This window comes from Phascolarctos cinereus, unplaced genomic scaffold, assembly GCF_003287225.1.
Source record: "Phascolarctos cinereus isolate Bilbo 61053 unplaced genomic scaffold, phaCin_HiC Scaffold_4;HRSCAF=312, whole genome shotgun sequence".
Classification (NCBI taxonomy): Eukaryota; Metazoa; Chordata; class Mammalia; order Diprotodontia; family Phascolarctidae; genus Phascolarctos; species Phascolarctos cinereus.
This window is the reverse complement of record NW_027555847.1, coordinates 123,628,430-123,643,268: the sequence shown is the minus strand read 5'-3', so window position 1 is coordinate 123,643,268 and position 14,839 is coordinate 123,628,430. Positions and strand designations below refer to the sequence as shown.

Sequence of the window (14,839 nt, the reverse complement as noted above, 5' to 3'; positions counted from 1 at the left end):
AGACATCTAGTCTAACTCCCACATTTTAAAAATTAAGAAATGAAGGTCTAGCTGGTGGTACCCTCAATAGAAACAGGGAAGTTTGGAGAAAGGGTAGGTTTGGGAGTGGAGACAGTGAATTCTATTTTGAATGTATGGAGTTTGAGTTGATGATGGGACATCCAGTTGGAACTCATTGGCACTGTGGGACCTAATTCTGTTTAGAAATAATATGATGATACTTGAACCCATGGGAGCTGATAAACTGTACAAGGAAGAGAGTACAGAGATGGGAAAGAAGAGATACTAGAAAAGAGACTTGAAAGATGTGCACACTTAGTGGGCAGGAAAGAAATGATAATCCAACAAAGGAGACTAAAAGGTTATACAGGTAGGAGAACCAAGACAGAACAACATCATAAAAGCCAAGAGAGGACAATATAACAAGGAAGAAGGAAGGGTTGATGGTGTCAAAACTCGCAGAGAGGTCAAGTCACATGAAGACTCTAAATCAATCAACAAGTATTTAGTAAGGAGTATGTGCCAAACATTGAAGAATAGTCCACTGAAATTAGCAATTAAGATACCAGAGTCAGAATACAGAGTGCAAAGGACTGAGAGTGAGAGAAATGTAAGGGAGTTGAGGCAATGAGCATAATGACATATTTAAGAGTCTGGCTATGAAAGGGAGAAAAGATAGGGGACAATAGTTTAAGGACATGGCAGAGTCAAGGAAAGAGGATTTTTTGTTTTGTTTTGTAGTTCATTTTTTCAAGGATGGAGGAAATGACATCTTTAAATGTTTGTAGGTAACAGGGAATAAGCCAGTGGATATGGAAACATTAAAGATAAGAGAATAATGGAGAACCAGAGAAAACAGGAGAAGCTAGGACACAAATAGAAGAGTTAGTCTTAACAAGAAAGGTCACTTCTTCCTCAGAGACCAAAGCAAATGGCAGAAGAAGAAAACTGCAATATCATGGTACACTGGACTTGGAGTCCAGAAGGACCTGGGTTTGAATCCTGCCTCAGACACTTACTAGCTGTGTGACCTTGGGCAAGTTGCTTAACTTTTGCTTGCTTCAGTTTCCTCATCTGTCAAATGAGGATAATAATAGTATCTACTTCCCAGGTTTGTTGTAAGCAGCAAACAGATAATATACATGGAGTGCTTTGCAGACCCTAAAGAAATATATAAATGTTAGTTAGATGACAGGATTTACAATCACAAGTAACCTCAGTTTACAGACTGGGCCAGAGACAAGAGGTGAGCTGCCCAAAGTCACACAGCTGAGAAGCAGCAGAGTAGATTCAAGTTCAGTCCTCTGTATTAACACCTAAATGCAGATATATAAAATGTTACTATGCTATATTATACATGTGTAGGTATACATATATACATGTAAATGAAAGGAGATGTTTAAAAAAAAAAAAGATGTACGTGTGAATGATAAGGTTGACACACACATTGCCAGAGCTGGCTATATGTTTAACAGTCTCCAAAGGAAAGAAGAGAAGAGGTATTAGATTGCCTACCAAACTGAAGGTCCAGAGAGCCATTGTACTGCCCTCATTGTTGTATGCCTGTGAAACCTGAACAGTATACCAGCATCATGACAGGAAACAATCGCTTCCACGTGAATCGCCAAGCATTCAAACTCTTCTGCAGAGAGCATATCTCTGATGGGCTGGCCACGTTGTTAGAATGCCAAACATATGTTTCCCTAAAAGACTATTTTATGGAGAATTCAAAGCAAGCGCTCACACAGAGGCCAGAAGAAGTGATACAAAGACATTGTCAAGGTCTCGCTGAAGAACTTTGGAATTGATTGTGAGATACGGGAGACACTGGCACAGGGCTGCCCAGCATGGTGTGCCTGCATCAAAGAAGGAGCTGTGCTCTATGACAGCAGTCAAATTGCAGTTTAAAAAAAAAGTGAGATGCACAAATTTAGAGACATCTCCACTTCAAATATTCATATGGACTAATTGTGCTGTTCCCGTGGTAGAGCGATTCAAGCTCACATTGGTCTGATAGACCACAGACACACTGTGCCTTGACTCTAACATAGTGATGTCATTTTATTCCTCTTTGAGAGCAAAGGACAAACAACCAACCAACTGGATAAAAGGCAGCATGGTATACTAAACAGGTTGCTGGCCCAGGAGGCAGGAAAATCTGAGTTCAGGTCTCAGCTTTAACACATGCTAGCTGTGTCATTTAACCTCTGGTAGCTCACTTAACATCTCAGTTGCCCTAAGCAACTTTCTTAACACTGTCAGTTCAAAAACAGATGCTGGGGGGAGCTAGGTGGCACAGGGGATAGAGTACTGGCCCTGAAGTCCAGAGGACCTGAGTTCAAATCTGGCCTCAGACCAAACACTTAACACTTACTAGCTGTGTGACCCTGGGCAAGTCACTTAATCCCAACTGCCTAACCAAAAAAAAAAAAAAAGATGCTGATCTGACATGGTAGAAGTTCCTTACTAGAGACTCTTACACTGATGAAATCATAAGTGCAGTGTATAATCACATACATATAACTATATGTGTGTATGCATGTGTGAATATGAACATGTGTGTGTGGATAAAATATACACATATTTAAGAGGGTCTGTTGTTCACATGTAACAAGAAAAGAAACATGGGACACCAAAGCAACTACAGCTCCATAGAGGGAAAAAAATTTTTTGGCAGTTTGAAATTACAATCTTGTTGCATTTTATAAACATCCTGGGAGTTTCTTGTTAAATTACTTGGTAAGTAACTGTTCTTTAAGTCACCAGCTGCTGAATTTTTTCCCCTATGCCTTTAGGATAATGCTCATTAAAGTGAAATTGATTTGGAAGAATTCAATACTGTGGGCAAATAGAAACATGGTGGTCTGCACTTACATTGAGCCAGTAATGAAGACCATGCCTATTTCTAAAACTCACTGATTGAATAATTTTCTAGGGAGGGAAGGGAGAGGTTTGACATGTGAAGAAGGAGAGGAGACAGAATTCACAATGGATGACCTTTTGTTCAGGAAAGTGGGGAGTAACATCCTCTGCTGGGAAGGAAAGGGTGTAAGAAAAGATGAGAAGATTTAGAACAGCTTCTGTGGAGAAGGTACTAGTGAATCAGGGTAAACAAAAGAAATGCAAAACAGAAGACTCCAATTGAGATCACATAGCATAAATATGTAGTGGACCAAGTCAGCATAATTGCGTAACTTTCTCCAGTAGTAATCAACAGGACAAGAGTAGAAACAGAGAAATAAATAATGGGAGAGTACCACAAGGACAAAGGAAAAGGGATTCAAGGGAGATGGTTGTGTATAGGTGAAATGATCAACCAGTTTCAGATGACCAGAGTCAAGATAAGGAAAGGAAGACAGTAAGGACAAAATATTATTGATAGAATAGGAGAAAAAGAAAGAGTGGAAGAACTGAAGGTCATGGTAAAATGAAGAACAGATATAGGAGTAAGACAGAGGAAGAGATAGAAGGATAGGAGTTTCAGGAGAATGTCAAAAATCGAGATCATGTTGATATATTTATAGCAGCTTTTTTTATGGTGGCAAAGAATTGGAAATTGAAGTGAGGCCCATCAAGTAGGGAATGGCTAAACAAGTTGTACTATATGATTGTGATGGAATACTATTGTGCTATAAGAAATGATGAACAGGATGGTTTCAGAAAAACTTGGTGGACTTATATGAACTGATACAAAGTAAAGTGAGCAGAACCAGAACATTATACATAGTAAGAGCAATATTGCAATAATGATCGCTGTGAAAGATTTAGTTACTCTTATTAATACAATAATCCAAGACAATTCCAAAGGATTTATGATAAAACATGCTATCCACCTCCAGACAGAGAACTGATCAACACTGAGTGCAGAATTTCTAAGCTATTGAGGGCAGCAGTAGTCTAGGATCTAGATACTTGAATTATTGTCACTCATACGATCAATTTTAGATGTGACTCAGGGAAGAGTAACAATGGAGATAATTATGTGAGTAAATAAGGTGTCTTAGAGAGCAAATAAGAAACTTATGAAATGTGTAAGACAGAGAAAACATAGAACTTGCTTGTGAATTCTTTTTTATTTTCCTGTATTTTTTGAATAATAACTTCCCCAATTACATGTAAAAACAATTTTTAACATTCTTTTTTTTTTGAGTTCCAAATTCTCTCCCTCCATTCTTCCCATATCCCCTCCCTAAGACAGTAAGCAATTTGATGTAGGTGTGCAATCATGCAAAATATATTTCCACATTAGTCAAGTATGAAAGGGGGGAGGGGAACTATGAGCTTACACATTTAAAAAGGAGTAAAAACAAGTTCAGGAATCAGTAACAAGTTAGTAAATATAGTAGGAAATTACTTATTAAAGATTAGCATCATGAAAGGTAAATGGATTTTTATTCAAAATAGACCTTAGCACCATTATTAGTGAATACTATAATGGATGGTAGATGGATGGATAGACAGATTGTTTGCTTTAATATATAATTTCTTATGTTATGCTCATTTAAGAATCCCAATAAGGAATCATGGAACTATAGGTGTCAGAGCTCGAAGAGGCTCACAGAGTTTCAGATCGAACAAAAAATTTCCTACCTTTTCATTTGATGGACAAGGAAGGTAAAGAAACGAGAAAGGAAAAGACTTGTCCAAGGTCACATATCTTAAAGTGAAAGTTATCCTAACTAGTGATGCAAAAACCCACAAAACAATTATATTTATTCATTCAACAAATTTTTTTTTATGAAATTAATCAATAAGCATTGCCTACTATGTCCCAGGCACTGTATTAGCTGTTAGGACAACAAGTACAAAGAAATAAATAACCCTCACTCAAATGGAGCTTACATTCTAATGGTGTAGGCAACAAATACATATATAAGTATGTACAGGATAGCTATAAAGGGAATAAATGTAAACACAGTTATCTCTCCATATCGAGACTTTCCCCACTGTGGTTTTGATATATCCCAAGTAAGCATAAGAAATTAAATGGGAATTTGGGGAGAATTTTGCAGAAGCCACAGACAACACTGAAGGCCAGTAGACAACACAGAAAACATTTAGAAACTCAGAAATATATAAAATATATGTATAATATTGCAAATATCGACATATTTTATCTTTTAGTACCACAATAATTTGGACTTCTTTTCTGGTATAAAGGGAAGGTCAAAAACTGTTATGCAGATTTTCCAGATCACAGGGGTGCCTGTGCCCCTAAGCCCTGTGATGTAGAAGGGATAACTGTATATACAAAATAGTTAAATTCAAAGTAGTTTGAGAGGGGGAAAATTAGCAGTTGGAAGGATAAAGAGAGGTCTCATGCAGAAGGTGGTGCTAGAGACTTTATAAGACTGAAGTGAAAAGGAAAAGCATTCCATGCAAATGGGACAACCAATGTACAGACATGGAGATGAGACTTGTAGGGTCATGTGTAAGGAACAAAGGAAAGATCAGTCTGGCTAGTTCACAGAGTGCAAGCAGGAGGACAACATCCAATGAGACTAGCATGATACTCCGGGGCCTGGTCATGTAGGGTTTTAAAAACTAAACAGAAAAGTTTACAGATTAGAGGCAATAGAAATGTTGGTTCAGCAGAGGAGTCACATGGTTAGATCTGCACTTAAGGAAAAACCTGGGCATCACTGTACCAATTAGGAGGTTGTGACAGTAATCTAGGCCAGGAGTGGTAAGGACCTGACCTAAGGTGATATCTCTGTGAGTGGCAAGAAGTATTCACATATGAGAGATGTGAAAGTAGAAACTAAGATTTGGCAACCAATTGGCAATGTGGAGTCAAAGGGGTGAAGAGCTGAAGTTAATGCCAATGTTGTAAACCTGCAAGACTGGGATGAAGGTGCTTAGAGCCAAAATAGGAAAGTTTGAAAGAGGGAAGGGTTTGGGAGGAAAGATAACGAATTCGGTTTTGGACAGAATGAATTTGAATATCTCCTGGATATCTAATTTGAAATAATTGTGCAATGTATTATGATGATTGATGACAGTCTCTGCCCTCAAAACACTTAGAATCAAATGGTACAATAAAACATACTCATAAGATTATACAAATTAGAATATAAGTATATAAATTAATATTAAGGGCTATGAGATCAGATTTTAGCTAGAAGAATTAGGGAAGGATTCATGAAGTAAGCAGCATTTGAGCTAGCCCTTAAATGATATGGGTTTTTTTTTTGGGGGGGGAAGCCATATTTTTTGAAGTAACAGCTATGCAAGTCTTTAGATTTCTTGGTGACTGTAACTTTGTATTGAAATTCCCAAGATGTTTGGAAGATCTTCATATGCTATAGAAACCTAACAATTAAGTCAATCTCTGCCAAAGAAGTAGTTGAATAAATCCAAAAGATCTATTAGACAAAAGTGAAATCTTTCTGAAGTATAACCAAATAATCTTTTTATCCATTTAAATTATTTCTCCTACTTACTTTTAAATGCATGGTTCATTTAAGAAAAAATAACACCACCACTATGATGTCTGAGTGATAAGAAAAAACTGTTGAGTACAACCAGATCACAAGATATGGAAACTTAAGTGTTTCCACGAACATCAGAGTCTCAAATATGAGTCCATTTCAGTAGAAAAACTAGAGGATAAACATGTCTTTGGAATTCCAAAGGCATCTGAGCCAGACTAGTAATGCCTCTGATGATCAAGAAAATGCAAGAGATTGAGCCTAACCCTCCCCATGGCTCTCCTAAAACAATCCATCTGTTTGGATTTGCCTGGAGAAACCTAAATCTTTCCCACGACCTGCTAATGTTACAAGAGAGCAAATTCTGAAATCCAGTTCTGGTTTTTCTCTAGAGAGCTATTTTAAAACTGCTTCAGGTTTTGAAATCACCCATTCAAACATATTCTTGAAATACAGGACTGTCTTAAAATGAGAAACATATTGTAACTTTCTCTTCAATGGCTTTTAGTGCCAATGTAACTATTTTAGAAAACTATACTTTTTATACCGGAGGTTATCACAGAATTACAGTATTTGGAGATCTTTAAAGTGATTCAGCTCCAGAAACCCTATGTTAAAGAATGGAGTGCTTACTAGCTGTGTGACCCTGGGCAAGTCACTTAACCCCAATTGCCTAAAAAGAAAAAAAGAAAAGAATGGAGTGACTTGCCCAAGGTCATTCAAGCTAGTTGCAGTCAGAGCCAGGATAGAACTCAGATCCCCTGACATCTAATCCGGTGCTCCTTATACCACCCCAAGACAATATTTTGTAGAATAAGTTATTTTAGTGTTGTTAACAATGACTATTTGTGATTAATGAGATCAGTAAGAAATTTCTCACATGCATGACTTCAAATGAAAAATGGCTTCTCTTTGTTTTTCTGCCACCATGTTGCTCCTGATGACATCAGAGGTTTGGTGTTTTTTTTTTGGTCGCAAAAATAAGAAATGCCTCTTCATTCTCCTGCTATTTGTAAAATCCCCACGTAAATGTAAGAAAACACATTACAGCAGTGAAATCAAAATAACATATATAAACCACAACTCTGGCAAGGGGAGAGATGTCACCATACCTGCCACTTTCTGGAATGATTTTAAAGTGTTTAAACAGGGTTCTGTCCTTAGTCCTGTACCGTTCAGCATTTTTACCAATGACTTGAATGTTTATCAGATTCATTGATGACAAAATGCTGGAAGGCTAGCTAATGCATCAGCTAGAACTGGGGTCCAAAAAAAAAAAAAGATCTAAACAGCTTGGAATGATGAGTTACATCTAATAAGAAGAAATTCATCAGATGATAGATTGGAGCAAGAAAGGACTTCACAGGTCTTTGAGTCTAAGCCCCTCACTTGACTGACATCTACATTTTCAGCATAATATCTGACACTGCTGTCCCTGATCAGATTCCATATGGAATACTGCGTGTTGTTCTCGGTGCCACATTTGACAAAGGACACCAACCAGTTGGAACCCATATAGAGCTCTTTGTTCCAAGCACTGCTGTCAAACCACATCTCTCCCATCCTGTACTTGTGAAGTTGTTGTGTTTTTTTTTAAAAAAAACAACACAGATATGGACTTTTGTATTTAATCTTACTGAATGATAGCATAACATAGTGGATAGGGAACTGAACTTAGAATCAGGAAGACCTGGGTTCAAATCTTTCCATACACTTACTAGCTATGGGATCTTGGGCAAGTCACTTAACCTTTCTATGCCTCAGTTTCCTTACCTATAAAATGAAGGGGTCAGACTTGATCAGGGGTGGGGGAACCTTTGGCCCCAAGGTCACATATAGCCCTCTAGGTCCTCAAGTAAGGCCCCCTGACTGAATCCAAACTTCTCCTTTGTTCTGTGAAGTTTGAATTCAGTTAAAGGGATGTGCTTGAAGATTTAGAGGGCCATATGTGGCCTCGAGGCTACAGGTTCCCCACCCCTGGAGTAGGTGATCTCTAATGTCTGCATTCTATAATTCTAGGATCATAAAATCTAGAGTTAGATAAGGACACAAAGACCATCTAGCCCTCTCATTTTAGAGATAAGAAAACTGAGATCGATAATCCTAAAAATTTTAGGAGAATCCCTGCCTGTCAGAGACAGAAGGGACCTTAAGGGTCATCTAATCCAGCCTCCTTAATATAAATGTAATCTCAGTCCCAAAGCCCACTGCAATTTGGGTTACATATAAAAGGGGTGAAATGATTTGCTAACAATACAGCAAGGTTGGTCAATTGGTATTCCCAAGTTTTTTACACCATATCATACTGCCTCTCTATGCACAAAGAATGGGGGACCTCTGGTGGCCATATCCTTGAGACATGGAGGTACTGTAGAAGAATCCTAATCTTTCTACCATACCACCTAAGACATAAAGAGTTTATAAATTGTCACACTCCTGCCTCTGTCTTTGGAGAGTTTGTGCAGGAAAGCTCTGTGCCTGCCTTTGTTTCTCAAAAACAAAGATTCTTCTTAGGAGCAATAAAGGCAGAGGAAAAACCCTGTGATACACACTAAGAACTCCTGGGAGAATCCATGAAGCAACTGCTATAAGATCAGAAGAATAAAAAATCCATATCCCCACAGCTCCTGCAAGGCTTTAATATTTTCAAAGAACTGTCTTCATAATGCTATGAGCTAAGTAATGGAAGAATCATTATCCCCATTTTACAGATGAGGAGACTGAGGCCCAGAGAGGTCAGTAATAAATCACAATTTTGAAGCACTTTAAGATTTTCCCCAAGCGCAAGTTATTGTCCCCATTTTACAGATGATGGAACTGAGGCCCAGAGAGGCAAGATGACTTGCCCCCAGCCACAGAGCTAGTAATATCAGAGGTAGGACTCACATCCAGGATTTCTGACTCCCAAGTAAACAGTCTTTCCATTACACCACACTGGCTAGCTAGGCAGTGGGCAGCATCAAGATCAAAACCTCTAAAATTCCATGATTTTATGATAATACAATTGATTTGGATGTTTCCAAAGCCAGCCTTCTCACAGTCAGTTGGATTTAGGTGTGAGCTACTGACAGTGAAAATGACTTAGAGTGACTCCTTGGTTTGTCAAACCCTAGAACTGAAAGAGCTGTTATGGTCCAACCCTTATCTGAACCATCTACAACCATTTCCTAGCATTCAGTAACTGAGGGAAAGCCAAAGCAAAGCAGAGACAGCAGTTATGGCACAGTGTGGGGAAACGAGCAACAGAATAGGCTTATTCACAACAGCTATTCCTTCTTCCTTGTTGTTCCTTTGTACCCCCATCTGTTCCCCTAACCAAAAAGAAAGTCCATGTTCAACTTCTAGAAGCCAGAAGCAACAGGTCTGTATTGAAAGATTTAGGCTTTATCATTTGTATTTGTTTGTTTGTTTGTTTTTAATACATCTTTATGAACAGTCCTTGGGCTGCGTCAATCCATGAAAAATTATTACATGGGATCATAGCTCTGGTACTCTAAGGCAAAGGTGTCAAACTCCTGGCCACCACAGCAAGTGGCCCCAAAAAACTCCCATGTACAGACTGAATCAGATTAAAATGGAATTGGGAAATCTTTAACAAAATAAATAAAATATAAAATGCAACATAGATAATGTTAATGTGTGACTTCTCAAGTTAATATGTAACCTGCAGAGCTCCGTTACTATTTGGGTTTGACACCAGTGCTGTAAGGAACCTCCTTTTGGACTTTACAATCCAAATCTCATTTGAGAGATGAGGACACTGAAATCCAGGAAGATGACTTGCCCAAGGTCACAAAGGTAGCATCAGAGGTTGTTTTTGAACTCAGGACACTTCTCTGTTGTTCTAAGACTGTTACATAATTCAGCAGTCTACCATCCCCTCATGCAATGCCAAGCAACAGAGGATAATGGAAAGAACACTGGCCTTAGCATCAAGAGACCCAAATTCCAGTCGTAATTCTGACATTAACTAGCTAAGTGAGCCTGAGAAAGACACTTGCCCTCAGTGGGTTTCAGTTTTCTCTTCTATAAAATGAAAAGATTAGACTAAAAATGCCACTTCCCAATACTGGCATTATATAGCAGAGTTTCTAAAGTCCTTCCCTTTCAGCTCCACAATTTTCAAAAAATGCATGAAATTAACAATGTAATAGAAAACAATATGAGTGAGTGATACTGTGAATAAAAATAGTAGGGCTGTTCAGCTGAGTATGAAGAAAAAAAATACCCAGTTCCACAGAGATCAACCATTAATGTGTCCCTGCTTACCTTTTCTGAAACACAAAAACAAGAAACACTCCACAGAATTAACAGGTGATAGAAGCAAAACATAAGCACAGAGAAGGGAGGGGCAGGGGAACTCAACCTATAATTAGGTGGCTCTCTAGTTAGGTAAATGGTGCTGTAAGATTCCAAAAAAGATAAGAGGTGCAAGTGAAGAAACCATTACATTTACTATAAATACCACAACCTAATAGATTAGTGAACAGGACTGGAAATCATAAGCCACAATTTCTATTCCTGGTTTCCCTGCAGACTTTTCTCTCTGGGCCTCAGTTTCTTTGTCTGCCAAGATGAGAATGATGCCTCTCTGTTCCCTTTCCCATTATCATCCACTACACAGAAATGGAGGAAGAATGGGTGGGAGGAGTTAATGGAAGATTCACCATCAGATTCTGTATAGAGATGCCAGATTTGGGAATCCCTCTCTGAAAAGGCTTAACACCATCAACTCTCATGCCAAAAAGCTCCAACTATATGGGGAAAGGAAAGACTCATCAGAGGAAATGCAGAATCAAAATGGGCTAGCAGAGGAAGGGCATATAGCATGTCTGAAGTGCCTCTTCTTCAACAAGGACAGAAACATTAGGAGGCTATGTTGTGAGTAAGCCTATATTAGGTGTAAAGGAGTCCCAATTTCAGAGATGTCAATCACCAATATTCATCATCCATCTTCAGGCCTATACATAAGACATCATATTAGGTAGCAGGGATACAACGTGGTCAACAAAGATTTATGCAGGCCTTGTTTTGTTAGTACAACATGACTGTTGCCCCCACAATACCAAGGAGAAGGTAAGAATCAAAACAATTCAAAAGAATCCTAATAGTATACCAGTACCAGACACCTTACATAGCTTCCATTTCCTGGAAGTCAGAAGTAACAACTCACCTTTTTCCCATGGTCTGGGCATGGGAAAAAGTAGCAAAACCCTGTCACATATGACACAATTCATCTTGAACAACTCCAAACCAGATTACTTACATGTCTTCCTCCACACTTCTAAACTTGCTTCTCAGACCAGTACATTCTCTACAGATACAATACGCTCACTTCCCTTTTCCTGGTTTCTGTACAGTAACGTGTATAAGGAAAGATGTGGCCTTTGTTTTTCTTTCCCCCAATTGGTCATTTGCCTTTGTTAAAGTTCCCTGGAGTGACCATAAAACACTCCCCAGATCAGAATTTGTTTACATATATATATATATATATATATATATATATATACACCCAACTTCCAAAATACCAAAGATCCCCATCCAAAGGTGCTTTGTTTTAGACTGCAGCTGGGGGGGAGGGGGGAAGGAGAAAAAATTTTTTAAAAAGCTAACCACCCCCCATATAGCAGAAGAATGAAACAATGTCAAGAAGAAACCAGCCATCTCCAGAACCAACTGGTAGTTTATTCAAACATCCCCAACTTCCAGGGGTCAGCTATAGTGGCAGTTTACTTCTTTGGCTGATGTCTGGCTAATCATCTTAATGCCTTCTTAATGACCATCACATTCTGGAAGCCACAGCTTCAGAATGTAGTAAATACTGGCCCCCTCTCAATTAAATTAGGGGTTTGCTGTTTTATGTTTTGATAGGAAGGGGATGTTTGAAGCCTCCTAAAATATTCCAATTAGTTCTCTCTGTTGAAACTGACAAGACATTAACAGACACATTTGCTGTTTCAGTTTAATGTACCAGAATGTTTGCACATCAATGTACCCCTCACAATTTTTTTAAATGTGCAGCATATTTTCAAAAGTGGAATAAATTGATCACAATTTAGACACGTTTATCATATATTTCCGAAGTTTGGTTGTGTCTTTTAAAAAAAACTTTCAAAATCCATAATTTAAACTGGGGTAAGTGCCTGGGACAAATGCCTATTTGAACACCAAAGTCACCTGTCAAGAAATAAATGCTCCTTATTCACTTATTGCTTCTTTAAAAGGATAGCATCCCCTTAGCAGACAAGCCTGTGTTTGTATTTGACAATTGTAATTAATTATAGAAATGTAACAGAATTGGAGCCAGCCATTCAGATTCTCCGGTTTACAGGGCGAAAAGAGAGGAACAAAGGAAAAGGTTATTTTCCTCCTTGGTTTCTACAATAAAAGATGTTCTTTTGAATGGTATCAGCAATAATAAAGAATGGATTATTAATTTGTTTTACCCGAACTTAACTTTCTCATCTTCTCTTATCTATCTCGATCATTGGCTGATACCAGCAGAAAGTAATTTATATGGAGTCTCATATAACACGGGCTTCCATCTGCTGGAATGGAGCCCATGAAAGGGCACAGGTGCACAACATAAAAGCTCATAGGTAACATACTGCCATTCAGAAATTGGTGCACCCTAATGCAAAATAAATACAGCGTTTGCTCTGCACAAGAGGAGAAGAGGGAATGACTCTGGGGGTTGAAAACATCTTGTGTCTTTAACAACAGAAAGCCAGAAGTATACCGTACTCTCAGTGGCATCTTTTCTATTTCCAATCGACCTAAAAACCTTGAGTTGTGCCCTCCCTTAACTCAGGTGCCAGTGTGTCTGGGGAAATTTTCGAAAGATCTCAGTGAATCTGGAAGCCTTTCTGCTTTTCCAATCTTTTAAACTCTATTCCATAATATGGCTTTGTCATTAAACACTGAAAAGGGAAAAGAAGGGAAAGCCAAGGGCAAGGGGGCCTTGGTTTCAGAGACACTTGCTGTCCACAGAGGAGCTAGGAACAGGGCAGAGGACTCTGGCACCGGAGGCAATACGGTCCCAGCACTAGTCAAGCTGGTAACCACAGCTCCCAGGCTCTGCCCGTGCTATTCACAGCCCTGACCCTCGGAGAATCAAAGCCGAAATGCGAGTGGAGCTCTCCTCACCTCTCAGCAAAATTAAGCTATCCCTAATTCTCCAGGGATGGGATTACCCAGTGCCCCCTCCCCAGGGCAACCCAGTAGGGTCGAAGCTGCTCCTTAACAGAGGTTAAGGAATCACATTTCTCGGGCTCTTGGAAAGGGGGCGAGTCCTTAAGTTGATGACTGCTCTTTAGACAGAGAATGGGCTTTTTCCTCTCCCTACATTCTCCCCATCACCTTGTCAGCAGGCTTCCTTTGCTTCTACAGTCCCGCCCCGTCTCACCCTGCCCTTGCCAGTACCCCTAGCCCTACCTGTACCACTCCAGCCCTTTCTCGTAGTTCCTGTCGAAGAAGTGCGGCTCCACGCCCACTGCCCGCACGTCTGGGTGCACTCGGATCGCCTCCAGCAGAGCCCGGGTCCCTCCTTTCTTCACCCCGATGATCAGAGCCTGCGGTAGCTTCTTCTCTCCGTAGTCCGGGGTGGTGGTGCCAGGGCCAGGGCCCCCCTTTTCCCCTCCTCCTCCACTGGTACTATTGCCCCCCCTCCGGCCAGTCAGCTCCTCGTCTGTGGTGCTGGACTCATGGGCGTCCCTCTCGAAGAGCCCGCTCTGCACCGTGATCATCTCGGTGGGGGCCAGGGGGGTCCGGATCCAGGCGTCCCGGTTGGCTGGCCCCTCTCCGCCGCTGCTCCCCGGTCCCCAGTCGTCTCCGGGGGACCGGGGGGAGTCCAGTGGCTCCCTTCGGCTAGCGTTGGCTAGCGCTCCCAGGGACGGCGGCGGCGGGCGCGAGGGGCCGAGCTGGACACGGGGAGGCAGGAGGGAGGGCAGCAGTGGCGGGCTGGGAGGGGGGCCGCCCGAGGGCTCCCCGGCGCCGGGCGGCTCCTGCAGCGCCAGTGGGAACTGCAGAGAACTGTAGCAGCTCATGAGACTGTAGCACAGGTAGGTGACGGACAGAGACAGGGTGCACATGAAGAGCAGCTTGCGCGCCGGGGGCCCCTTAGAAGAGGCAGTGGGCGGCGGCGGCGGCGGCGCGGGCCACTGGGCCATCGCGGTTGCCCGCTGGCGGCAGTGGCGGCGGCGGCGGTAGCAGCAACGGCGGCGGCAGCAGCAGCCCCCGGCGCTGCCCGGACATGATTTCAGCCGCCGCCCCCGCCGCCGCCGCCAAGCCGCCCGGGTTGCATGGAGAGACGCCGATGCGCCCCCGGCCCCGGCTGCTCCTCCAGCCGCCGCCGCTGTCCCGCTGCACTTGGGGGGAGCCCCGCCGCATGGCCCTCCCGACGCTGCCCC

The 14,839-nt window shown here is 41.2% G+C and overlaps 1 protein-coding gene across 1 annotated transcript in view; it reads right to left on the bottom strand.

Moving 5' to 3' along the window:
• The window catches only part of HS3ST4 (heparan sulfate-glucosamine 3-sulfotransferase 4), a 443,219-nt gene extending 428,582 nt beyond the window's left edge, over positions 1 to 14,637 (bottom strand). Inside the window, exon 1 of the mRNA XM_021006376.2 lies at positions 13,866 to 14,637. Within this exon, the coding sequence (XP_020862035.1) occupies positions 13,866 to 14,599 (734 nt within the window). The 5' untranslated portion in view covers positions 14,600 to 14,637. The remainder of the gene's footprint in view (positions 1 to 13,865) is intronic.
• Between the last annotated feature and the right edge of the window lie 202 nt (positions 14,638 to 14,839).